This window comes from Colius striatus, chromosome 2 (genome assembly GCF_028858725.1).
Source record: "Colius striatus isolate bColStr4 chromosome 2, bColStr4.1.hap1, whole genome shotgun sequence".
Classification (NCBI taxonomy): Eukaryota; Metazoa; Chordata; class Aves; order Coliiformes; family Coliidae; genus Colius; species Colius striatus.
The window spans coordinates 97,024,542-97,051,169 of NC_084760.1; the positions used below are offsets into that span (position 1 = coordinate 97,024,542).

Genomic DNA, 26,628 nt, shown 5'->3' on the forward strand with positions numbered 1-26,628 from the left:
CTCTGGGTGGTCCCTGAAGTGAAGACAGAAAGCTACCTTCAAGCAATTAAGAATGACAGGGCTATAGAAGGCTTTGATTATCAGGAGACATATTACTAGCATCAGTGCAAATCATATTTGTTTAATTAAAATATTTCAAAGGAGACTGGATGATTCAAATTTTTGTTGTTTCTAAGTAGCTTGCAATATTTTTATAGCCATAGAAGATAACTGTAAAGAGTAGATTAATGATTTTGTACACAGCATTCTACTTCTACAACAACAATGAATTTTGACCAGACTATTAAAAAATCTTTTCAGTTGTTTTGTCGGGAGTCATTCTTGGTGGAAAAATATCACTACGAGGTATGTTTAGAGAGCATAGCCCTCATTTTCAGCACAATTTTATGGTAGTTTTCTTAACAGTTCTTCACTTTGATTAAATTTAGTTCCTTTAGAAATTGTGAAAAAGTTTACTCCTGAATTTAGTAAGCGTGCATGTAGACAAATCTTAGATATGTTTGAAAATACTTCTCCTTAGGTCTCTGATTTCTTCCCACTTAACCAGTGAAACTAAACTGAGTGTGATTCTATTTGGATTAATGCTAAAGTCAGTTGAGAATTCTGCTGTGAGATGTACAATAATTTCAAATTACTTTTGGTTTTCCCTGAAATACTAGAAATTAAGAGTCTGTTAGGCTGATTTGTTTAGCTGCACTTGTAAATTTCTAGGAGTGAATGTGTTCCTAGGAAAGTCTTAGCAGTAGTGTAACCCCAGAGTGAAGCTGCATTTCTTAGCATCACTCTAAGAACGTATTTGGCTCAGTAATGTCATGAGATGTCAAAAGAAGGTGTAAATGAGAAGGTTACAGGGTATTCTACAGGATATCCACAGAATGCACCTCTGAAATCTCTGTTTTGTTGAAAATGCATATGAAATATTTATTAAACTTTCGGGTAATTTCATTATGAAAAAAGATCACTGTAGTTTTTCATTCTCATTTGCTATGTATACTTATACATATATAAAACAAGCTTTAAGGAAGAAATGCCTAGTTTTCCTATTTCTTCATTCCTTACTCAAATATATTCTTTTTCCCTTTTCAGAGTGACAGTTGTAGTGTTTCTCATCCTCAATATATCCCCATCTACTTTTTGGCCTGAAGTATATCCTTTCATCTTGAAAGAGCATTAATATTATTTTGAAAGGTGCTTAGTCAGCATACCCATCTTCTGAAGAAATCTATGCTCAGAAATGAAGCCTAGTGTTGAGGAAGCCAAATTCTTCAATATGTATTACCTTACACAACAATGCTTTCTGAACTCAGCAGAAATCTACACTTTCGCAAATGTAACATTTTTTTTTTACATAAAATCCCTCATAGTTCCAGATTTATCTTGTTTCCTCTAAATCCACAGGAGACTTATTCTATATATAAATATGTATATATGAAAAGTGATAATTTTGAGTGACATCAGAATGATTCAGAATATGGCAAATGTTTTATTTTGGTGGTGGAAAGGTGCTAGAACTCAAGGCATGGACTGGACACTATCATGTGGTGACCTGTGTCAGAAAAATAGCATTTTTTAAAAATGGTCAGGTCCTTACAATTTCTTTTCATACTGCTGATCAGGAATCAGCTATAACAGATAGAATTTTAGGCACATGTGTCTCAGGACAGAGTTTGCATTTCTGGTCCTGATAGTGATGTCTTTCTTCTGAGCCATGTACTTCAGACATCAAACTTCTTCAACAGTCACGTTCTGCTGTATTTTTTTCCTTAGGGAACATTAATTGATCACATTTCCACATAAAGATGAATCAGTAGCTCCAAATGCCATCCATATTCTAGGCTTGCTAGGCATCACCAACTGAAGTGTAAGTAAATTATCTGTTTCAATGCACCACAAGTTTTAAATATGTAAGATACCACCCTTCTGATTAATACATTTAACATAGATTACGATACTGAACAGAAATGTGAATAGCTTAACCATAAAAATATAAAGTAAATATTTACTGAAACATGTACGTGTAGGCATAGATCCATAGGCTTCACAAACAAGAACCTTATTGTAATAGTTTTTGTGAACATCAGTCACTATTTAATTATATTTATGATGTTTTTTAGAGGAGTCACTACAGAAAAGATATGATGTGTAGGTATTGCTCTTTGGAGCCCTTTAAGAGCCCTTTAAATATAAATTTTTTAAGTTCCTTAAATTCTTTAAAAGGGTAATTATTTTTTTTTTTAAATCGGGTAATTTTTATATACAATATTTTTTAAATTCTTGCACTGATCATTTTGTAAGTTATACAAGACTGACAGAATGTTTGGGACCTGTAAAATGGAGGATAAATTTTTAAACATTATTGACTTGCTCTTTTTTATCATTAGAAGTAGCTATGAGATTAAGGGAGGAAACAGGTTTCTGCTGTATTGTCACTTCAGAAATAACTCCAGTACCTGCGTTTGGCAACCTCACTCTGTGTAAAACTCCTAAATTAACTTGGTTCAGTTCTAGCAGTGAGTCTTTCGAATAAGCTGCTATCACCTAGGATACATAACTAGGTGAACCTGTACTGAGAGACAAGAAAGCCCTCTGTCCATATTTTGTGCTTGCCAGGAAAAAGACAGCTGCAGTTCAGAAGGCACGCAACTGAATCCATGTCAACGGGGCACTGAGCCAAAAATAATACGCTGGGCTAGAGCTCAGTGCTGTACCAAAGTATTTACACAGCTTCTGGAATATTGGTGGCTTGGGTCAAGGAAGGTCAGAGGATGTGTGGCTTTCAGACCCACTTTGAAGCAGCACACACAAATGCAGGCTTTTCAACAATCCTGGGAGGATCGGAGAGTGTAAGAGGCCAAAACAACTTTAGTACTTTGAAAACATACCAAAAATAAAAGCCATCACAAGAAGATGAACTTGAGGTTAATGACTGAATTCTGCATAATTTGATATTAGGGGAGGTTACTGACACAAGGTGATATTTGTGTTGCATGACACAAGCATAAAATAGTTGCTTAGCTATAACATACCATTTTAATGCCCACAGTTATTTAAACATTTATTTAAATTACTTTTCTTTTTCAGTGTCCTATTTTTCCAGTTGCCAACTGAATTGTGTGATTGATAATTAACAAATTACTGCTGTCACTTTGGTTTAGAGATATTGTATGATAGCTCATGCAATAGAAAACTTGCCTTCTTTTGGAAAGGATGCAGGCATATATACAAATTGATGTTCTGAAGCCTTTCTTCAGCATTTATATACAGTATATCAAATAACAGCACACCAAAAGCCTGTAATCTAATACAATAAATTGCATTTGTACTATCAATCTTTTAGCAGAAACACGTATTGCTCATATTTTATAATTTGTTAAGGACCTGAGTGACTCACATATGATTTTAAGCATGATCTCTAAAGTAACAGAATGGGAGTATGAATATAGTGTTTATAGTGATACTTATAGTGATATATACAGCGATAAATATAGTCAAAAGAAGGTTGTTAACATAGAAATAAACTATACATAAAAATATGTACAGGCTTAAGAGAATCACAATATAAAAAGGAAGTATTAAATAGCAAATATGGAAGGTGAATCTTTTTGTGATTGCAATGGATTTTGTATTATTTGCCCACTTGGAAAGGATGCCTCATCCTTTCCTCTTCTGTCAACACTAGATCCCTGATGTGCCATCATCCTGTCCTAATTCTGAAGGTATATTGGATTTTTTTTTTCTTTTCCAGTATCCCAAAGAATATCTACACAATTAAAGATGGCAATACTTCAATTTTGTATACTATTCAGGACAAACTGCCTTAGAAAGCTTCTTAAAAGTGTTTCAGTACTTCTATTAAAGAAAAGGGTTAATTCATTATATAAGCACTCAGAATGACTTCTGCTACCGACCTTACCTACCTCTAAAGGAACTGAACTTATAATGAAATATTGAAATAGGTATGAATGAATTAACTTTGTTATATTGTCATATGTTACGAATGTGCATTATCACAACTGTTTCAAGGTCACATGTTTCAACACGCAAGATCAGAGTAGTTTTAAGAAAGTCAATAAAATGAGGCCATTTTCCCCTGGTTGAGGATATAGTTCAGTATCGAGGGATATTTTTTAGTACAAGCAACTGGAGTTTGTATACATATAAATCATTTCCATCCATTTTGAAGATACACACACCATCAGATTTGCAGAAGTATTGCGATTATCAAAACACAATAATCAGTATTCTCATGTAAACTGGAGAAATCTAATAAAAAATTGAAATGCAAAAAGAAGAATGTAGTCAAGTGATTAGACGATTGGTGATTGGTGTTTAAATTGTCATGTTTAACATCATTAAACATTAAATGTAGCTAATATATCTGAGGTAATTTTTTTGTAAATATAATTTTTAAACATTAAAAATAAAAAAAAGTCTAACAATGCTTGCAAAGCCTTCATTTTGCTGAAACTTGATTTCAGATAACTACTAATCACATATATTAATAATATTTATATTGTCATCCTTTATATAAAAAACCCATCAGTGCTGTACATACTATATCATGTATTTTGTGTATAGAATAATCCAGAAAAAAAAATCCTTAATTAAAATTATCTATAATGTTGAGGTTCAGTTAATCTAGAAGGTCATTTTAAGGTAATTCCACTCAAGACATCTACCATTAAGGAGTAAGACAGTAATAAGGAAGTCATAAATACAAGGTACTGTTAAGAAAAACACAAGGATCAGCCATCCAACAAACAAAAGAATCCTATAGAACAGAGAAATCAGTAGTGTTTTTTATTCTACTTGACTAAAATTTTTCCTAAGCAAAAAGATTTATAGCTCCAGAACATGCATAACCCTTTAAATGGTATCCCACCTAGAACCAGGTATACAGGCTCTCCAGAGAGTCTGATATGAAGAGGAAAGAAGCACTACAGGTTTGCAACTATAGTCTTTGTATCGCATTAAGTTTCTAGGTGTGGAAACACTAAATCAGCCAAGACCCCAAGGAACCTGGAAGGTTGATTCTAATTTAAGTAATTAGTAAAATATGACCATGCAGATTGGATTTCTGATGTATACCAAGAGTAGGCACACTCTGACAAACACTTAAGCTGAATAAAACTGTATTATTCATCACATGTAACACACTTAATGGACTTTAATGACCAATTTCTTACCATAAAAATATATTTACATGACTCCTGTGAACAAATGTCCTCAGAGAAAAACATGTTTGTACAGGAAAAGTCTTGACCCTACCATACACGTTCCCTCCAGGAGAAAGAAAGTAAACATGGATGGTATTCTTTAGATAAAGAAACAAAAAAGAGGAAAAAATTCAGAAATAGACCTCACACTGCTTTCTGGTGTTCATTCTTCCTCCTTCCTTTGTCCAATTCTTGTCTCAGATATAATCAAAGTGATTAACACACAAGGAAAATCTCCATTCAAATATGAACAGCTGATAGCAGAGACTTAGTGAAGTCAGTGCTATTTAGATTTAAAACTTACAACAAGTTGTAGACTGGCCCTGGACAGATTATCTCCAGAGAGTCTCTGTTGAACATCTGTGCCTGGTGGTTAAACTACAATTCTCTGAGAACAGAAAAATGCATACCTCAAAAAGTGGATGTTATTTCATCCTGAGTGCTTTCTATAACTGTAGCCTCTTTTATCACTGCCAGAGCTTTAGATCTCACAAAGCCAGAAGACAAATTTTTAAAAAGGTCAGCGTGTACTTTAGGATACTTCTTCTTACCTTGATATCCATGAAATATTTTCTTTACAAATATACCTACCTCATGTTATCAGTGCAAAATTATTTACATTTATTTGCATTACTCATACATACATTAAAGTATACTGATGGCATTAAAAAAGAAAGAAAAATATGTAATACCTTTACTTTTACCTATGGATTTGGTGAAATGGTTCCATGAAGAAAGCATTTCCAGACAAAAAGAGAATAAAGAAGAAGAGAGAAACAACAATAACAGTCATGAGTATATGTAAATGCAATAGTATCTGAACATGAAGAGACCAAGTATAAGGTAAGTGTCTGGAGACAAATGGAGATGCAATCAGTGTCATATTAGGGATTTAGTTTATTTTTTTCCAATCATGTACATGCAGAGAAACATAGAAATAACCCATGCTTAGACAAGAAAGAGTGACACAAAACATTGACAATGAGTTAGGAGGAAAAAAAATCAGATTTCATTAGGTTGCAAAATTGTACTCTCAGCATTCCAGAAGCCAGTAGCAGGTACTTTCTGCACATTTCCAATCAGCCATGCATTAATGCAAATGGACTCTTCAATGTGTACAATGGGAGAAGCTGAGTATCTTCTTTCAGGAGCCTTCTGAAGAGTGCTCTTGTGCTTTGTTTGTCTTTTATAGAATCACCCATAATTGTATTTCTCTGATAAGGATATGAAATTTTCTTAATCATCTTCTTATTTCTCTCACCTCTTTTCAGTTATTGTATTGAAAGAGGGGGAGTTAAGGAGGCAAGAAGGACAAAAGCTTACAGAGCAAACAAACAAAAAAAAAATGAAATAAGATGTGACTAAAACCATGTGTTTATTTGCAGCCAAAGACAGCTTTCAAGCATTTGCCCATCGTTCGCAGTGATGGATTCAAAGCAGCTACAGAACAAGAAGAAACAATGAAAGCAGAGTGGAAAAGGAACAGAGCCCATACCTTGGTCGCCCATCATCAGGTGCGCCAGACCTTGAAGGGAAACAAGAGCACAGTCAGCAATGAACAAGGGAGCATGGGAAGGTGGTGTTGTCACAGCGACAAAAATGTTTTGTGACAGGCATCTGTTTCCTATGAGATGTCTGTATCACAGAGGGAAATCAAAGAGCATTTTTCAACCACTGGTTGGAATGCTTTGGGCTACAAGTAACAGAATTGCAGATTCAAACACTGGGTGCTGTTTTATTGTGTATTTCTTCTGTGCAGTAGTTGGGATGACAGAAAATAATAAAATGCTTTCAAATCCAACCAATTCCTTTAATATTCCAGCTGTCTTTATCACATTTTGATGATATTGCTTTGAACACTTTGCTGGGAGGATTTCCTGTCCTCTGTATGTGAAATGATGTTGTAAACCTGGAGAATTGTACACCTGGAAAATGGGCTGGGTCTGATCTTTTTCCCCTCATAAAAATGAGCATTTCAGGTAATTAAATAAAATTTCTTCATCACACTGAAATGATAATGCAAGGGATGTCTTCTTATTTGTGTGAAATGTGACAGTAGAATGAATTTGTTCCAGAGAAGGCAAAATATTACATATGCAATATAAAATACATAACCATAAAGCAAATTTAACTGACAGCTTCTGAAGCTACTTCATAAATCTGTGAGAAATAGATTTTCCTTTATATTTGTATTGTGATATGAAACCCAGTCATACTGCTATAGGCCTAGTGACATATCAAAACAGATGTCCATAATGATAATTACTCAACCAGAGCCAAATTTCACTACTCTTTAATAAAAAATATTCACCTATTTTTAAATCATGATAAAAAATAGTTATATTCTTAAAGACAATAATGTGATGTGGGGAAAACACTTTTCTAGAAACATGAGGGTTTTCCACAATTTATGTCTGGTTTAAAAACCAGGCTTATTCTTGTTGAAATTAGCAGTTTTAGGATTAATTTTAGAAATTATTAATTGCTCATGTGCTCCTCTTCTCCAAAAAGGGATACATTATTTTCTTATTTGCAATTAATTAAGATTAATTCACACAAAGAAGATGTGCAATAAACTATCCTGCTCTTTATTGGAAAGCAGACTTCCTAGAGAGTTCCCGTGATTTCTAATTCACAAAGAAAATTGGGTGCACAAATGACTCATGGTACTTGAGGGGAGTTCAAAGAAGATACTCCCAACTGCAATCAGTCTTAAAGGATTTCTGTCTTATCAGTTTCAAATCTAAAGTGATTTTCCAAATAGACTAATGATGGTTTTGTTGAATTAGTGCTTTTTAATGTTTTTTAGATGCATAGTTTAACTAAAGGGCATCTCTTGTCCAATAGGTTCTGTTTCCAAATACAGTGCCTTGTAGGTGGTGGGACTACCTGGGGTTTACAGCAATGTAAATGAAAGCTAAATGTGATCCTCAAGTTATGTGTACACAAGCATCAGGCACGGGACTTGGGGGGGGGGAGGGGAGGGCAGGGTTAGGAAACACTCATTCTTTTAATGCTCAACTTGTTTGGATCCCTTCCTGCATGGCCTTCTGCAAGTGTTTGGCTCTTCATGTGATTATTTAACTTGTGTTTTGGCTTTTAACTTTTTATTTTGGTGACTACAGTAAAAAGTCACAGACTTTTGACTTGCTCTTAACTTTATTTCAAAGAAGGAAGGTGAAACTAATCGGACGTTACATCTTTTTTCATTAATAAAACTGTGAGTTTTCAGTGGCTACTCTGTAAGAGCTCTTTCAGCACTTAAGAAAGTATGAAAGACTCAGCTTTCACGTTTCCTGTTGTAAGCTTACTAGCTTGCATTTAAATATGATCTTTATAGCTATAAGGACCTAAATAAAAGGCCTAACTCTGGGAGACTACCACTGCTTGATAGCTACTATTTTCGATAAAATGATATGTGAGATTGGTCAGTTGTATATACATTGATCTTATATAATTTGGAAAAAAAAAATCTATACATGGCAGAAGTGCCTCTTGAAAACATCACAGAAAACACTTGAATTTTAAGAGTCACTTATAGTGCTGTTCATCTAAAAAGAGAAGTCAAGTGAATGTAAAAAAAAATACACTGCTCAAAACAAACATATTGAAATTAAAAATATAGAACTAATCCTCAAGACACTGTATTTTGTTTGAGTCTGTATGTTACTCTATTTGTGAAGAAGTAAGGTTACTTACATTTACTTACTAAAAGCATGTAGCGACACTTACCTTCTTTTATACTTATGTAATCTATAGGTGAAGGCTATGGAATAGTGAAGAATTACTATTACTGTACTCTATAGTGTGGTTTAAAATGATATAGATAAATCTACCACTTTCTAGCAACTGTAATTTTCAAAATTACAGTTTGCATCTAAAAGAGAATACTACAATGGATGGTCATGGAAAATTCTAGCATTAAATAGTCACATATAGGCATATACATTGAAAATATTCATTTGTGCACAATTACTTCATAAGCAGAATCATAAAATCCTTTTCTCTGTGAATTAGGAATCCAAGATTTAGTCAGAATGCTTCATATGTGATCCACTCCATCTTGATACTCCACTTTGCTCTGAGAGGTGAGAGTAAAGGGGCAAATTATGGGATAGTGGAAGCAGATAAGAAGGTAGGATACTTTCATAATTTGGTGTGTTTGCTCCTTGCAGAGCATAGGTCAAATGAAATTTAAACATGGTAAATATGCAGCAAACATGTTCAATCCTAGCACAATTTTAGTAAAAAGAGTAAAATGTATCCCTTTCATACCAGCGATACAGACAAAATTAACTCCTTGAATAATAAATCCTTTTTGTTTATTATACAGCCTAGCATATAGAGATGGTTGGATACCATAGAAATCAAAGAGGTAAAATTATAGTTTGGTTTCCAAACTGTACTTTTCATACATCATTCTATGCTTCCATTCTTTACCTGCATATCCTTTGTAACTTTAATGTATGTATAAGTATCCAGACCTGTGCTGGAATAAATTTAAGGTTGCAGTTTTAAGAACTAGACTCAGGTAAAGTCTGGATTAAGTGTTACTCAGACTTTATGTTGTACTGCTGTGCATAAATGAATACGTGAGATGAAACTGAACCTCCTTATTGAGCTATACTGATCCTAATTTACATTTGAGACATGTTGACACCAGTAAGAGTTATTCACAGATCAAATAAAAGATTAAGTATGCTTTTAAGTTACGATTTTTATCCCAGCGTAGTTGAAGAGATTTTTATTTCACAATGAAAAGGAGCATGTATCGCTACATACATGCATGGCAGTACACATAATTAAAGCATCACATTTTTTAAATTATCTTTCTCCTACTGGTAACATATATATCAATAAAATTTAACATCATGTATGTGTTAAATCTTAGCACCTCTCCTTGCCCTTGAATATAGTAACATAGAGACATGTAGCAAAAGTACTTCCAGGCTTTTTAGAAAATGCCTACTGAACAAGCAGGCAGTGGCTCATGGTGACTTGAATCCTGAACGAACTCAGGCCCCACAGTGCCTTAATACAGGACCCTGTCTCAGCTGTGCTAAGGCAGCCACTTTATGTATGAGTTAGCTTACAAAGTCCTTGGTTTAAAACTAGTTTTTAAAGTACTGGAAAAAAAATTAATTAAAAGTTATTGTTCAGTTTAGATAATTTTTCAAATAGATAATTGTAGGCAAAGAATCAGTCCAAGGAGATTTGTACATAAAAAGCACCTATACCTTTTGGCATGTAAGCAAAAAGACAGGATCAAAGCACATTCTGTACCTTTAAAGCCATGATATATGTGCACGTAACGTATTTTACCAGCTAAGATTGACTTACTTACCAATATTCAGGCTTTGTGCTTTAGTTTCCAATGCCCTGTGCCATACTTTCTTTAAATAGACTTAATTACATAACGACATTTTTAATAAAATAACATGCTGATTTTTTTCAGTGTCCAAAAGACAGAGTGTATTATGTTGAAAAGATAGACAGAAAACTTTTTTTCTTAAAATTGTGCTGTAAAGGACATTACAGTAAGCAAGATTTGTAGTGTTAGAGAAAAGTGCTTTCCATTTTCCTAAGCAAATACAAAAGAAGTATTTAACATGCATTACATTCTTATGAGGAGAATTTATGCTCCACACTAATTTAAAAAATAGTTTCTTGAAGAGTTTTTCATACAGAACGTGAGAAAAAATGAGAATTTCTGCAAGTCTCTTGAATGATTTTCAAGGGTGATATCAGTCACAGGACTATAAATCTCATTGTTTCAATGGGGATATTCTGGAATTACACCAATAAGACCAAGATAACTACAGAGCTTCCCTTGTGTTCTGTATGGAAAAATAAATCACAATTGTTTATTAAACTTGTATACCTTCATGGGTAAAAAAATGTAACTTACCGTACTGAATGATATGTGAACTTTTATAACATTAAGCAGAAGGGAATAAAACCACTAAACAGAAGGGAAAAACAAGAGCTTAGGAAAATAAGGAAGAAAGCACCCACCTTCCACATAGTTGTCTTCTGTAAGCACATAACAGGGAAGGAGAGAAAAGGAAAACATTCATTAAGCAGCATGCAGACTGGAACTTGCCATTGCATGTCTTCTTCATGCAAGGCATCAAACACAACATGCAAGTGCTCCATTGCTACAATCCAGAGGGAAAAACAAAAGCACCAGGGAAGCAGTGTTTCCTCTGTTTATCAAAATTTATGTGATATAAAATAAAACAATACTGTTTCCAAAGTGCAAGAATGGTACAGAATTTACTGCAGCTCATTGTAAATTCAATTATTATAAGTCGTTAGTCAGGATCTTCTTGTAAGACTTTTGTAACTATATTTTAAAGCCATCAGTCATTTGTGACAGGGATTCAAAGTTCATTTGCTTCTACTTTCCCATTCTGAATTTTCCTTAATTACCTGCATGAAGTAGATGATTTTAAACAGATTGAAGAAGAAAAGTTTTAGAATATGCCGTGAAGATGTTACCACAGGCAGTGTGGCTGATCTTATACTCATTACTGAGGCACTCACTCTGGTCATAGGAGAAGATTTCTAAATCCAGTGTGGAAAGACCGTCACTTAAACTGGGTGGAATAATCCAAAATTGTAGGAACATGTTCCACACCATTTGTCAGCATCAGAAATTTGCACACCTTAAAAAAACCTAATCAATTCCCTGCCTGGTACAGCTAGAAAACAGTACAGCCATCTCAGGCCTGGGTTCTGCCCCTAGATTAGATTAAGAGCAATTTTGCCTAAGTAAAGACTGCTATCAACAAGCAATAATTTGGTATTTTATCCCAAATCAAACATGAGGCACAGGAAAGAAGGTTCCCCCAAAGCTTACAAAGTGAGAGGGGACTAGGACCTGAGACTCAGCTAAGGAAGTAGACAGGTTTTAAAGTGGAAAAAAAAGTCTAAGTATCCCAGTATTCAGGTGTCCCAGTACTCATACTAGTCTCTTTGGTCCTCAGTTCTTCCACTAAATTGGTGATACTGAGGGAGTATTTCTCTGTTTCCCATTATGATTTTGACTAAGGAGAGGACAGGAGAGAATACAAAGATATCTCAGGGAACAGAGTAAATGGGAAAGATAAATATCAAAGGAAAAATAACACAGAAACCAAGGAGATGGACTGTGCAAAACCAACAAAGAAACAGGGAAGGGTGACAACACAGTAGTTTGACTCCTTGGGAGATCTCCTCCTGCAGTTTGTGCTATCTCCATGCACGTTTCCTCCAAAGCGAGCACTCAGAAGCAATTGCGAATTGAAACCCAGTTCTGGCATTACAGATCATTTCTCATATAGTCTTCCTATAGGAAAATACCTTTTCTTATGATCACTAAGAAATGCGATCTAAACTAATTTGGATATATTGTACACTAGGAGTGGATGAGTTACACAGAACTGAGCTCAATGACATCTCTTAAGCACCGCAATTTCCTGCCAGAATGTGTCACTTTTCGTAATGAAAAGCCTTTATAAGTTTATGTCACAGAACACTGAAAAATCTCATAATAGACAGTATTTCAATAGATAATTTGAAGTTTATGATTTCAAAAAATAACTACTAGTAAAGATGAATACTAAGAGCTTAAGTCTCTCTCTGTAATAGACATAGGTCAGACAAAGTTATTTGACTTCAGATATTATAAATCACTTTTCCATTCAAACACTCTAAATTTAGGCTTCCAAAATGACACTGCCTGAAACTTTAGCTTGTTATGAAAGTGTAAAGCGTAAAAATTGTTTCATGCATTTTGGAAAGAGGATGAAAAGAAAGAAACATAAGAAAAGCAGTATGCCTGTTGTGAGTAAATACCTAGAGATAAAGAAATTATTGGAGTTCACTGAGAAAATGAAAACCACACAATTTCACAAGGAAGAAAAGATATTATGTTTTACAGACAGTGTAAATTATATTGATTTTTGGGCTATTGGAAATAACTAGTTACAGCTAAACTGTTTTAGAAGACCCTTCTTTCTTTACCTGCATATAGTAATTTCCTTTCTTTAGATACCATTACTCCCAAACTTAATGAAAAATATGTTACTCAGTTGTGGTGTAACTTCTGGCTCCTTCTAGTCCTAGTCACCACAGTGTTAGAATGTTGCAATATAAATAATGCATTGACTTTTTTTTTTGTTGGCCTTATTTATGTTAACATGATTACTTAAAACCAACACGTGAACTTGCTAAAAGGCTAGTTCTGTTACTTATGATGTCAAAGGGAGATTTTTGAAAATGGCATGACAGGCCATGTCAGATGGTTAAACTCATCTGATTGCATGGTTTAGCACACTGTGTTTTCTATCACAGGCCCTATTCTTAGCAGAATGTCTTTTTTGATGACTGTCACCAGAAAGACTTACACTAGCTGAGCAGTTTCCCCTAAACGTCTGACTGATTAAACTTTTAAGTGATAGGAAATTAAACTGTCAAAACATTTAGAATTAAGTAAAATTGGAGGTGTTGAATTCCTGCTCTGTGAATAACAATGTATATAACCAAACCCCTATGCTCTAGTAAACAGCAATGAAAACTCATTCCTCCACATGGATTCTTCATGGTAAGTTAAACCATCTTAAAAAGATTTTCAGTCTAAGAAAAAAAAAAAAAGAATCAGTTCAGGTTCTTTAAGGTACTTTACTAGGTTTTTTTGTTAGATTAGCATTGAGTACTATTATTTATTTAAGGTGGGCTTTTGTTACTGCTGATGTATTTCCATGCTGCTACATTTCCATGTTTTGCTCGACTTTCCTGATTCCCTTTTTTTTTTTTGGCATGGCCTGTTCTTTGATGAAGAGACTAAGAAGTCAGAAAGCTCAAATTCTAACTTTGCTTTCTATCTATTTTGCTTACTCCAGCCACTCTTAAAAAAATAGATTTTTTTTCTTTTAAAAGAGAGCAACTCTTCAAAAGAAAAAAAATACTGTCAAAGTCTTACTGCTCATTCATGTCATTCCAATTGCACAGGTGTAAAATATGAACCTGGAGGATTACACATATCTGCCACTGCTGATGATTTAGCCTCCCGTAGTCTGAATTTACCCCATTTACATCCATCCACACTGGAAGATCTTACTGTTTACTGAGGAGTTCAGTTGCTGTCAGTGGAACCCGAAGCTTTCAAGACCCTGAGTCCCCTCCCCTAGCTGCTATAAGCACAAAAAAACTCTTAGCCTTTTCTGCACCAGCTGATTGTACTAGTGATTTTTCACAAATGCACAGCCCAGGTACAAGACAAGGAGGTGTTAATGCAACAGTGGAGGACCAGAATGGCCTTACAGCCTCCACCAGCAACCAGGTGATCGGCCAGACAGGTAACTTTTCAGCACTTTTCTCAGACTTCTGGTAGAAAAGTCCTCTGTTGCAACAAGCTACTCATTTGCAGAACTAGATAGGTCTTCACTAACTGCAAGTGTTTAGTTCCTCGATCTTTGCCCACTGACTCCAATGATATTAAATGGCACTGCTAATTTCTCTGTTTATAACCTAATCCCTTTGGCCAAATTCTGCTCTCAGCACTACTGGTGCAATCTGTTGACAGCACATATTGCGCCAAATATTCAGTTGTTTTAAATCTAGCATGACACAGTTGAAATCAACTTAATATAGGCTGTGAATCCCGCTTATTTTTTTTCATATTAATTCTCTCAGGCTATCTCTGCTGAGCTGAGATCAAAATGTGCTCCACATTTTTTGCAGCAAAAGCCTAACCAATTCTAATTATTTTGGCATATTACTATGATATAAAAAGGGAAATTCTGGTTTTGCTAGATATTTTTATTAATTAAAAATAATTTTAATATTTGGTGATGCTACATGGAAACCTTGATTTTCTAAAAAACGAAACAACTGTTTATGTGTTTTGTGATTATTTCTCCTTTTATATTTTTTTATACTAGAACATTTACACTTGAATTTATAGTATTTATACTAGAATATGTACACAAACTACAAAATTTGTCCAGACAATTATATAAAAACAGTATTGTCATGATAAAAAGGTGAATCAGTACATTAGTATTTTGAAATTACAGAAATACCATTCCAGAAATAGCATAATAAAAAATAGCATATTAGAAATGGCATTTTTATAGGGTTTTTGTTCAAAAATCATTCAAAATTACATTTAGCAACAATAAATGATATAATATAGCACAGATATAATTTATGAAATTTCATTAGATATTCAGTAGTATAAGTTAGTGGGGAAAATAGCTTGAACTAAAGCTTATTTTTATGCAGGTGTCTTGTAATAAAAATGATGGCTAGAAATTTAAGATACAATATTCCCAAAGAATAATGTATAGGTATACTTCTCTATAAATGTGTCTACTTAAAAATACTGTACTGGAAAACGTCATTTCAAGAGGCAGCTTCTCCTGTGGTGCTCTACCCAACATCTCTTGGATAGTGTAACTTAGTCTGATCTGTCAGTTTCTCAATTGTTAAATAAATTGTTTTATTAAATATGTCATTAAACCAAAAATATTTGGAAAGGACATGAAAACATGAAGTACATTACAAAGCATGAACAGATATAGTCTTAATAATGATGAACTAAACCAATACATTGAAAATCTGTGACTATTAGCATTGGTCTTCTCAAGTGGTGTGTATCTGACAAATTCCATTAGGATTATTTTCATAGTAATAATTCTATGGAAGTCTTCTGCTTGAATGTTGAGTAAATGGGGAACCAGCATTTCCTATTGCTGGACATCATGAAACAAAACATGAGATTCAGCCACGTAATCTACAAATTCACCAGACTGTAGGGAATCCGTAGGAATTCCATGTGGCCCTGTTAGGTCTGAAGTTAATGTGCAGCCCCTGCCAGACTCTACAGAGCTTTGGATATACCCATTAAGAGGACTTTCCAGTGCAATGAGTAGAGTAATATAAAACGGACTCTTGATTTTTTTGGTGGGAGAAATTCCAGAATAAAAGATTTTACATTCTATTCTAGCTCTGTTTTTTATCTACATCTCTGTGAAGATCCCTTATTTTCTGAAATGCCCTACATGAGAGTCAGCAGAAAGGTGCAATACTGTCAGAAGCACAGATGATCCCTTTCAACCTAAAATGAGGACGAGGCTTTTTGCAGAATGAAGATTATTAGGGAACAGATGCTTCTGCCAGTTTTGTACAACATAAAGCCATCAACATCAATTCAGTACACCTCTGTGAATCCTACTAATATCCATGAATTTACTCTATATGAGGACAACTTTTCTAGATGATGTGATGTATCTCAGGTGCATTGAGAGGGAAATAAGAACACGATTATTTTAGTTAAGCTACTGTAGATGAGGTCCTACCATGAGACAGCAACTAAGGGGAGCACTGCAAGTCTTGTATGTACAGGAAAAGCAAGAACAAAAAGAAATAGAAAATGTCATTGTTTTTTGTGACAGTACTAAAACTATCATTGTTTAGTTCCAGTGCTCATATATTTAAAAGAAATTAAAAAATTGAATCCTTTCAGAAAAAAAATCCAAACGCTATTCTGTCAGTCATGGCATTAAAAACTGAAGAAAACTCAGCTATCATGTCTTACAATGAAAGCCCTAAGATGCTCAATCTGTTATAAATATATCAAAGACAAGATTAAGAGGTGCCTCGAAACCAGTCTGTAACTATGAATGTCAGGAGAAAGATTCTTGATATCTGCAAGTCCTTTAAATCAGATAAGTGCTGAGATCAAGAGTCAGAAAAGTTCAAACTGAAAATAAGATGAAAATTTTCAATAAAGATAAAATAAACCTTGAGAATACTGGGAAATTCTTCTCTGAAGTCTTAAGACAGAGCCTTTGTCTAACAAAAACTGTGTATCAGCCATTGCTTTTGATCTGCATCATAGGAATCATTGGAAGAAATTCTGCCTTTTGCCATTTAGAAAGTCAAGTTAATATTTTCACAGCAGTACGTTCTGGCCATAACCTGTATGAATACATGCATTTTCTCTAGTCAAATGAGAACAGAAACGAAATATAAACAGCAACAAATACTTTGACATCCTATTAAACACAAAAAATGTTCAAATAAATTGTTTTCTCAGAATCTATCAGCATCATTTGCACACTGAGAAATGCTTCCCATGAAGAATTCAAATATAATGCGTAAAACCCAAATCATTTAGACAAATCATTGCTATTGTTCCAATGAGAAAATATCCTCATCACCAATTTCCTTCTTCACCTATAATATTTCCTAATACTCTCTCCAGTTTTCTGTGGATGATAAACAGAATTAAAATCAAGACATAATTAAATCAATAACCTTTCTGAGGCAATAATTCTTTGTGCCGTTTGATTCCTGTGCAGCTTTATCTATAATGCTATTAATATATGATTATTTCATTGTTATACATTTTTAGATCTTGCATATCTGTATAGACTTGTGCTTCTTTGGAGCCACAGTAGTTAACAAAGAAGCACATATTTGATAATTATACGTCTTTTTTCTCAGTTGCTTCCTAGAACTGACTTTTTTGAGTTGTCTTCTTTTTCCGTAATTCATTTCATACTTCTAAATAAACTTGGACTGACTCATGGGAAAGATCACGACGTAGTTATAAATATGACTGCTTTTAATTATATTAAAATCCCAAGAAATTTTACTTTGGCCTTATTTTGCCACTTTATTAAATTTAATTCTTCTTCTCCAAAATGAGTGTCAGATGTACCAAACTTCAGACCTGTTTGTAGTATCTCAATGCTTTAAAGAAATTTGCTTCAATCACTGGAGAAAATGTTCTTTCATCTGTGTTATGACTGCAGTAACCATAACTAGGAGTCAAAAGTGGACTCAAACACTTTTTAAAAACGGATTTTAGTAACATCAATAATCGAGATAATGAAAAAAGAAATAAATAATTTTCATAAAGGAAGATGAATCAATGAATCAAGCTCCCTCCACAGTGTTTTAATTCTCCTGTATAAGTAGAAAATGAAACACAATGTAAATCTATGTATTTCACTCAGTAAGCAGATGATCTTTAAGATCTGCTGCTCATTTTCCATTTAGCCTCTGGGACTATATCTCTGGATTAGAAACATTGAATTTCCGTTGAAAATCTATACAATTTGTGAACTTTACTTTGATTTGTACTTCTAGGCCTCTTCTTTATAATCACGAGAGGTCTATCATGAAGAAAGAACAAGATTAACTAGAATTAAGGACTGACTGTATACAGTCTGCTTTACATGGCCTATACATGTGACCATAACTCTCTTTTCTTCCTTGGACTATTATTATTCCTTTGCATTTTCTCCAATCTAGCCCTGCTGGGTGCATGTCATGAAATTTTTTTCTTTCAGAATATTCCTATCAAAACCTTTCACATGGAATTAATTACTCTGGTTGGCAGAGAGTCATGGCAAGAATAGATTATGTTCCATAAAAGTGTATGCAAGGTGATATTCTTAAAATATTCTATTTTAAGAATATGTTTTCGAAATCAATTTGAAAAATTCATAAAATAACTTGTTTCAATAACTTAAGGGAAAAAAAGTGAAATGTAAAGATTTTTCATAATTATTCATGCTTACTTTATCGTACATAAGAGTAGAAACTAGCCCAATAAATCTGATTCTTTATTGTATTATGTTTCATATAGATAATCATGTCTATACAAGATGCTGCAAAACCAGGCCTCACTTCTACCAAAAGAAATCAAGTCCCTGTACAATTGTCCTTGCAGTAACACTGGTCTGTTAGACTCATTAGAACAATAGGATTAGCTGAGCTGACAGTGAGTAAAAAAGCTGTGCAGTGGTTGTATGGCAGAAATAATTTTCTAACTGGATGGTAGCTTTGCAGAAGCTACCATCATGATTCAATGGATAACATAAGCATAAGACTCAAAGGAGGAGAGATCATGTTTTTCGTCCAGGAGAAGGATATGGTTTTTAGATAAAACTTCCTAAAACTTTTCTATTGTTTTTTTATGGTATGGTGAACCGGCAGCTATCTACACTTTCACAATTTCTACTGTATAAATAAAGATACTATTTCTCCTTTATAATACTTACTAAAAGATGATGACGTATGATCACCCATCTAAGATATTTAATCAAGCCTGACTCTGTGGCTGGATATCTGTGCCTTCCCAGACTAGTATAACACCAAAATGAACAGGACTGAATGCAAAGCTAGCCATGTTTTTGTACTGACACGCTGTCTTTACACACAATTGAGGAATGTCTGTATCCTACCAGTGATGTCATGACTTTAACACACATTTCGTATGAAGAGAGCAGCTAAAAATGAAGAAGATGCACTGTACACAATTAAAACTACAATAATGATATTCAAAATAACTTTGTGTTATATTTCTTCAGAAAAAAAGTTTGGCTGCTACTGAGAATCATTTTGTGGATGTGAACTGAGCACAACTTAGGAAGCTTTTAATATAGTACAGAATAAACTTTCTGCTTGTTTAAATGGGAAATTCCTCTGAAGTGTGTATAGCTGTACTCTAGAATTCAGCATGCTGTTACTGAGCATTTAATTTGCAATCAAATTAAAATTTAATCACAGATATCTGTGAATGAGAGTGAATAAAACAGATCTGTTTATTTTTTTAAGAGAACTGAACTTAATTTTTTCCTTTACTAGACTACAATCATTTCAACACTATTGCTGAATGCCATTCAGATTAATTAGTTGTTATAGATAATGCCAATTAATTACAAGAAATTTTACAATTAGAAAAACAGTCAACATTTCTTCACTTAATTCTCGTCATCCTGAGCTAAAGTAGGAATTGTCATATTTTTTATTTCCTCCATAGGTTTTACTGGAACTGAGCAATAGTTTTTCTTTCTATAGTCAAGTGAATGCCTGGATGGAGCTTCATGTGTACAGAGTACTTGCACAGATTGCAATCAGCAAACAGATGCTTCAGAACAATTCTTGATTTTCATTAATCACTTTGATATGAATTGGCTAAACAGTTACGTTCTTGGCATATGAATATATATTTTAACTTTTTTAGGGCTGCTAATTGACATAAAAAACTTGTAGGCACTGGTTTAGAATGAGTGTAAAAGGGTTGCTCCTGACAAGGAGACGCTGTACCACATGTGTTTTTTGCAAAGCTCTGACTGTATGTATATTATGAATACCTACATTAATTTTTCAGCTATGCCTGTTTCTATCTCTGAACTGCACTATTAAAAATTCTAGTGGTAGTAGATGTTTCAAGACAGTCTCATTTGAAAGATGTCTAAAAAATGAGCCCAAACCAAATTAGAGATAGCTCTTCCCTTCCTAACAGTTTACTCAGAACCACACAATCATAGAATCACAGAATAGTTGTGGTAGAACAGAAATCTGGAGGTCAGCTAGTCCAACCTTACTGTTCAAGCACCTACAGCTGATTGTTCATGACCATGTCTAGAACACTTCTGAATATCTCTAACGTTGGAGACTCCACAACATGTCTGGGCAAACTCAGTCAGTGCTCTGTCACCCTTACAGCAGAAAAAGTGTTTCCTGATTTTCAGACAGCATATTCTGTGTTTTGCTTTGTGCCCATTGCGTCTGGTTCTCTGACTGGGTACTACTGAAAAGAACACAGGTATCTCAGCTGGGACTCTCATAGGAGAGATGTTCCAGTCCCTTCATCATCTTTGTGGCCCTTGGTAGGACTGTCTCCAGTATGTCCATGTTTCTCTTGCACTGAGGAGCCCAGCACTGGACACAGTACTCCAGGTGTGGCCTCACCAGTGCTGAGTAGAGGAGAAGTATCACCTCCCTTGACCTGCTGGCAATGATCTGCGTAATGCAGACCAGGATATCATTAGACTCCTTTTCCCCAAAGGCATATTGTTGGTTAATGGTCAACTTGGTGGGCATATTCTTGGCTCATGGTCCACCTGGTGTCCACCAAGACCCTTAGGTCCTTTTCTGCAAAGCTGCTTCCCAGCTATATGTCCCCCAGCATATATGAGTTGTTCTTCCCCAGTGCATGACTTTGCACTTGAACTTCAGAATGTTCCTGTCAACTCATTTCTCCAGCCTGCTTAAAGTCCTTCCAGATGACAGGTCAATCTTTTGGTGTATTAAGCCACTCCTCCCAGTTTGAGAGTTCTCCTCCTTAATGAGGGTACACTTTGCCCCATTGTTTGGATCATTACTGAAGATGTCAAACAGGATCAGAGCCAGTATTGATTCCTGGCACACACAGTCAGACACTGGTGTCCAAGTAGACTGATCATCAACCTCTGGGCCTGGCAATTCAGTTTTCAAGCCATCTCACTGCCTACTTAACCAGCCTATACACTGGCAGCTTCTCTATAATGTGTCATAGACCGTACTGAAATCCAGGTAGACAACATGTGTTTTCTTTTCATTTACCAGGCCAGTCAATTCATCACAGAAGTTTATGAAGTTGGTCAAGCATGACTTATCCTTGGTGAAGCCATATTGACTACATCTGATGATTTACTCGTCCTTAATGTGCTGAAAACGGTTTCCAGGAATAGCTGCATCGTATGTTCCCAGAGATTGTGGTGACTCTGATCAGCTGTAATTCTCTGGTCCTCCTTCTTGCCCTTCTTGAAGATGAGGGTGACATTTGCATTCTTTGTTTTTTAGTACTTCTCTCAACTGCTACAACTGATCAAAGGTTATTGAGAGTGGCCTCACAATGACAGCTGACAGCTCCTTCAGCATTTATGGGTGCATCCCATCAGGACCCAGGGACATAGATATGACCAGTTTGCTTAAGTATTCCCTGATCTGATCCTCTTCCAACAAGAGTACATCTTCTTTGCTCCAGCTGTTCCCTTTTGTCTCTGCGATGTGGGATTCCTGAAGGTTGATCTTGGTATTAAAGGCTGAGGCAAAAAAGGAATTCAGTACCTCTGCCTTTTCCATGTCTTGTGTCACCAGGTCTCTCATTCTGTTGACAATGAGTCCACAATTTACCTGGTCTTTCTTTTGACATCCACAGATAGATTAAATTCCACTTGGGCTTTGGCTTTCCTAACTTAATTTCTGAATACTCAGACAATGTTTCTATATTCTGTTCAGGCTACCTGTCCTTACTTCCACTCTTTGTATTTTTACTGGAGGAAGTGATCCATAAATATTAATCAGCTTTCTTGAACCTCTTCTATCTAGGGTCCTACCTCATAGGACTTTCCTGAGCAGATCTTTGAAGAAGTCAAAGTCAGCTCTCCTAAAGGTAAGTGTTGTGAGGTTGCTTCTCATCCTCCTCCCTGCCCTCAATATCCTGAACTTTACCATAGTTATTGCAGTCAAGGCTATTTTGATCTTCAATGAGATCAATAAGACCCAATGAGTTCCTCCTTGTTGACATTTTAAAGTCCAGCAGACTATCTCTCCTTGTTATCTCTGCTATAATTTGGAGAAAGAAGTTACCATTAATGCACTCCAGGAGCGTCCTGGATTGCTTATATTCTGCTACGTTGTACCTCCAGAAGATATTAGGGTAGTTGAAATACACTATGAGAACCAGGACCTGGGAATGGGAAGCTCCTTCTATCCATCTGTACAAGGCCTTATCTACTTCTTGTTCCTGGACTATAGCAGGCACTTATAATAATATAATCTTTAATAGTTCTTGAAGTCTTCCTTATTTGCTTAGTTCTTTTCTGAAAGCGTTTACTTGGATATATATTCTGATGCTACTCTTTAACCATTTTACATGTTTTTCTAAACCTACATCACCTTCAGTACAGGCCATGTATAGACCCTTTTCTATAGTTATGCTGTGATGTAATTCATCAGAATACATCAGTATGGTAGTATGTTGCCAAAAAAAAAGTGATAAAACACCTTTTCTTTGCCAGCTCTTCTACAGCTTGCAAATTGCTTAGAATAAAACAACATGTTAGCATCAAGAAAAATCAACATATGATTCTTCAGTGAAAAACTATTTCTAGGCTAAAACTTTATCAGAACCAAATAAAATAACTCTTCATGAAAAGTTTTCTCTGTGGTATATTGCCTTGTAGTACATATTAATCGGATTGAAAGGCATATTGTAATGACCTTCCATGGGACTGTGTCAAAGATAAGTTTAGAAGGAAATTAATGAGAACATCTAAATGTAGAGCTATAGAAGGAAATATCTGAGTAGATAGATAATATTGGTTGAAAAATACATCCATTAAAATGTTTTCTTATGTATTTCTTAGTGTTCTTTTGAGGTTATCTTTTAAGTAGGTTATAAAATAGTATTTCTTATATTATTATACCAAAATTTTAATAAGAAGTGGACTAAGCAAACTGTCCTACAGGGGAAATTCTTCTCTGTAAGGTAAATCCCAGTGAAAATAGAAAAAATGTTTGATTGTTAGCCCATTATTGAAATGAGCACCCAAATCACCTGCTTCCTGTATTTTATTCAAGAAGAGGAGGAATAATTCTCAGGTTTCCAAAGTGGAAAAACTCCTACGCGTAAACCATAATTAAATTTTCCCCCTGGCAGAGTATTTACACCATCAAGCAATTCATACAATTATTATCATGGAAGAAAGGATTGTGTATTCCATAACCTATGTACTCTATCAAGTTAAAAAAACTCCTAAACAAACCACAATATTTCTTGCATATTTTTTTTCATTCACATTTTCAGAATAAAGAAATAATCCAAACAACTAACCATCTACTAAGAGAAACTCATGTTTGAACAAGGTGGAATTGTTATGAGTATATACTGAATACAAAGACTACATAAGCATATGCACATTCATTCATGTAATAATCATACTTTATGCCATGTAAAACGTGTATAAATTTAATGAATGCAGTCAACATAGCAAACCATAAATAAAGTGCTATAGTCAAACAGGAATCTTTACACTGAACACAGGATTTTACTTCACCAACATAAAATGAATCCAGAATGTTGTATCATGCCAAGAGACAGAAATACATGACACTGAATTTCAGGAATGCATATGAAGATGCTTATGAACTTGAATAGGCAATATCAATTAATAGGATTTTTAACTTGTATTTTTTTAAAGAAAATGTCAAGGAACTGCTGTTTTATAGTTGTTTTAAAACAAATTATTTTCATTATTTCATTATTTTCATTTGCCAAGGCTTTTTATATATCAAGTTAAGAAGTTTTTGATCAAATTTTTTATTCTGCTTTTTACAGCTTATAACAAATGCCTTCTTGCTTTAAGAAATATATATTCATTCCAAGAGTATCTGTTCTGAAAAAATCTAATGCATATAAATAATTTGTTCTCTAGATAAAGAAAAAATTCAAAGCACATTTTCCCACACATGCTTGCAAGGCATGTAGAATAGCCACCTCATTTTACTTCTATTAAAACAAATCAAATTTCCCTCCCCCAAAAGCCATTTGTCTCCAAAAGTAGTTTAGAATATCAAGTGTTTTATCTCTCAGAATGTACCTCTTAACATCCAATATTGGCAACTATCATTTGTTATCCATTTTTTGTAGTGGGACAAATTTTAAAATATACTACCTTCTGCTTAGGGCATTGGCATAATCTTTAAACAACTTTGCTGTGTTCTTATGCTCTTACATCTTGTGTCAATTACATCTGCATGTATTTAGAAGACATTTAGAAGTTGTATCCTAATAAATACTACATATAAAGGACATATTCTGTACATTATGTTCTACATACATGATCTTTCTGTCCCCAGTAACAAGTAGTCTGATGAAAAGTGTAAAATTAAAATAATGAAAATGAGTACAGTTCTAGTAAAAAATAAGTGGAATAGAAAAAATGGGCAGGAATAGTTCTTATGGCATACAGTGGGATCTTTTTTAGAACCAATTCAGATGTGTAGAAAAATTTTCTTAAATTAAGATAGCTTGGATAAGATGTGTATTGCTCCTTGACTTTCACAGTTTATCTGCTGTGCTGCTACATAACATCTGCAACTCCCATTGAGATCTCATGGTAAGTCATTGGAACATAAAGAGTTCACGAGTCCCTTCTGACGGGGAAGCATTTCTAATCAATAGCTTTTAGTGTAATAACAGTTACCACAATGCTTTCACCATTTGGGTTTATGTTGTACTTAAAATGAGCTTAGAGCCATCTCTAGTGTGTAGTTGTTGCTTCACCAAGCTGCATATTATGCATTAGGTCAAGGCTGTTTTCCAAACCAATATTTTATAAGACGAAATAAAAGCAACACAGAAAATGTTGATACGATCCCAGAGAAATCATCTTCATATGTTTTATTTGTGAATGTCTACATGCCAACATATTTAGATATGACTTGTGCTAATAAAGCTATTAAAATAGGTCGATTTTTTTTTTCATCTAAATTGATCGAGTGTACAACAGCAAAGTGTAGATTCTGATGGAAGATATGGTTATGTAAATCTCCACTGAGACAAGGTGCACCGGGGGAGGTTTAGATTGGATTTTAGGAAAAACTTTTTCACTGAGAGGGTTGTTAAACACTGGAAAGGGCTGCTCAGGGAGATAGTGGAGTCATCATCCCTGGAGACATTTAAAAGATGTGTAGATGAGGTGTTTAGGGACATGGTTTAGTGGTAGGCTTGGCAGTGTTAGATGACTAGTTAGATCTGATGGTCTCAAAGCTCTTTTTCAACCAAAAAAATTCTATGATTCTAAGAGAGCTACTTCAAATGTATCTGGACCAGTGTAAGTTCCTTATGACATAAGTTCAGTTCCTGGTTGAAAACCTCATAAACACAATTTTTAATTGGAATTCTTCTCTTAAAATGGCATCATTCGATTGCATACATTTTGGAGCATAAACAGAAGACAATGGCATTTAGAAAAAACATCTCATTCAGGTGTTGGTTATTTTTTTCTCATTGTCAAAATATTATAAAAAAGGTATAGTTACAAACATTAAAGAACATAAATCAAATCCAGTGGAGAGTGGAGTATGGATTTAATTTGGGTAGGAACAACATATGCCTTCTAAGACTCAGTCTCTCCAGAAACTGAAGAACAAGGTTCACACATGAAGAAAACAGTGGTGGATACGAAGGAAAACCAAAGCTCACCATGTAGCACTAACAGTAGCTATGCTTCTCTGAAATGAGATAAAAATCCCACTGTAAATTTCAGGTTTTAAGGAATTTTGCAGCTGGGTTATAGTATTAGATTCTAAAGGCTGAAGTTTGCACAGAGACCTTAGTTATCTTTGTGCAAAGGTGACACACATTTTAGTATCATTTACATATAAAAGTTATCCCACTCACTTATGTAAATTGGATATTCCCTCCTGGTATTTGGTAGTCTTCTTAGCAAATATAAGGAATACATGCAACTAAAAGAAGAAGGAGAAGGATAAGGAAAAGAGAAAGAGAAAAATGGGAGGAGAAAGAGGGGGAGGAGAATGAGGAAGAACAACAACAGAAAAATAATAATTAAAAAAA

The 26,628-nt window shown here is 34.6% G+C and overlaps 1 protein-coding gene across 12 annotated transcripts in view; it reads right to left on the minus strand.

The window, feature by feature from the left end:
* NRXN1 (neurexin 1) overlaps positions 1-26,628 on the minus strand; it is a 720,695-nt gene that overhangs the window by 624,665 nt on the left and 69,402 nt on the right. For 9 of the 12 annotated variants that reach the window (XM_061991569.1, XM_061991564.1, XM_061991567.1 and 6 more), the window contains exon 3: positions 6,712-6,741. The exons of the other annotated variants lie outside the window; for them this stretch is intronic. In XM_061991569.1, coding sequence (XP_061847553.1) covers positions 6,712-6,741 — 30 coding nt within the window. The remainder of the gene's footprint in view (positions 1-6,711; positions 6,742-26,628) is intronic. 12 annotated transcript variants of the gene reach the window in all.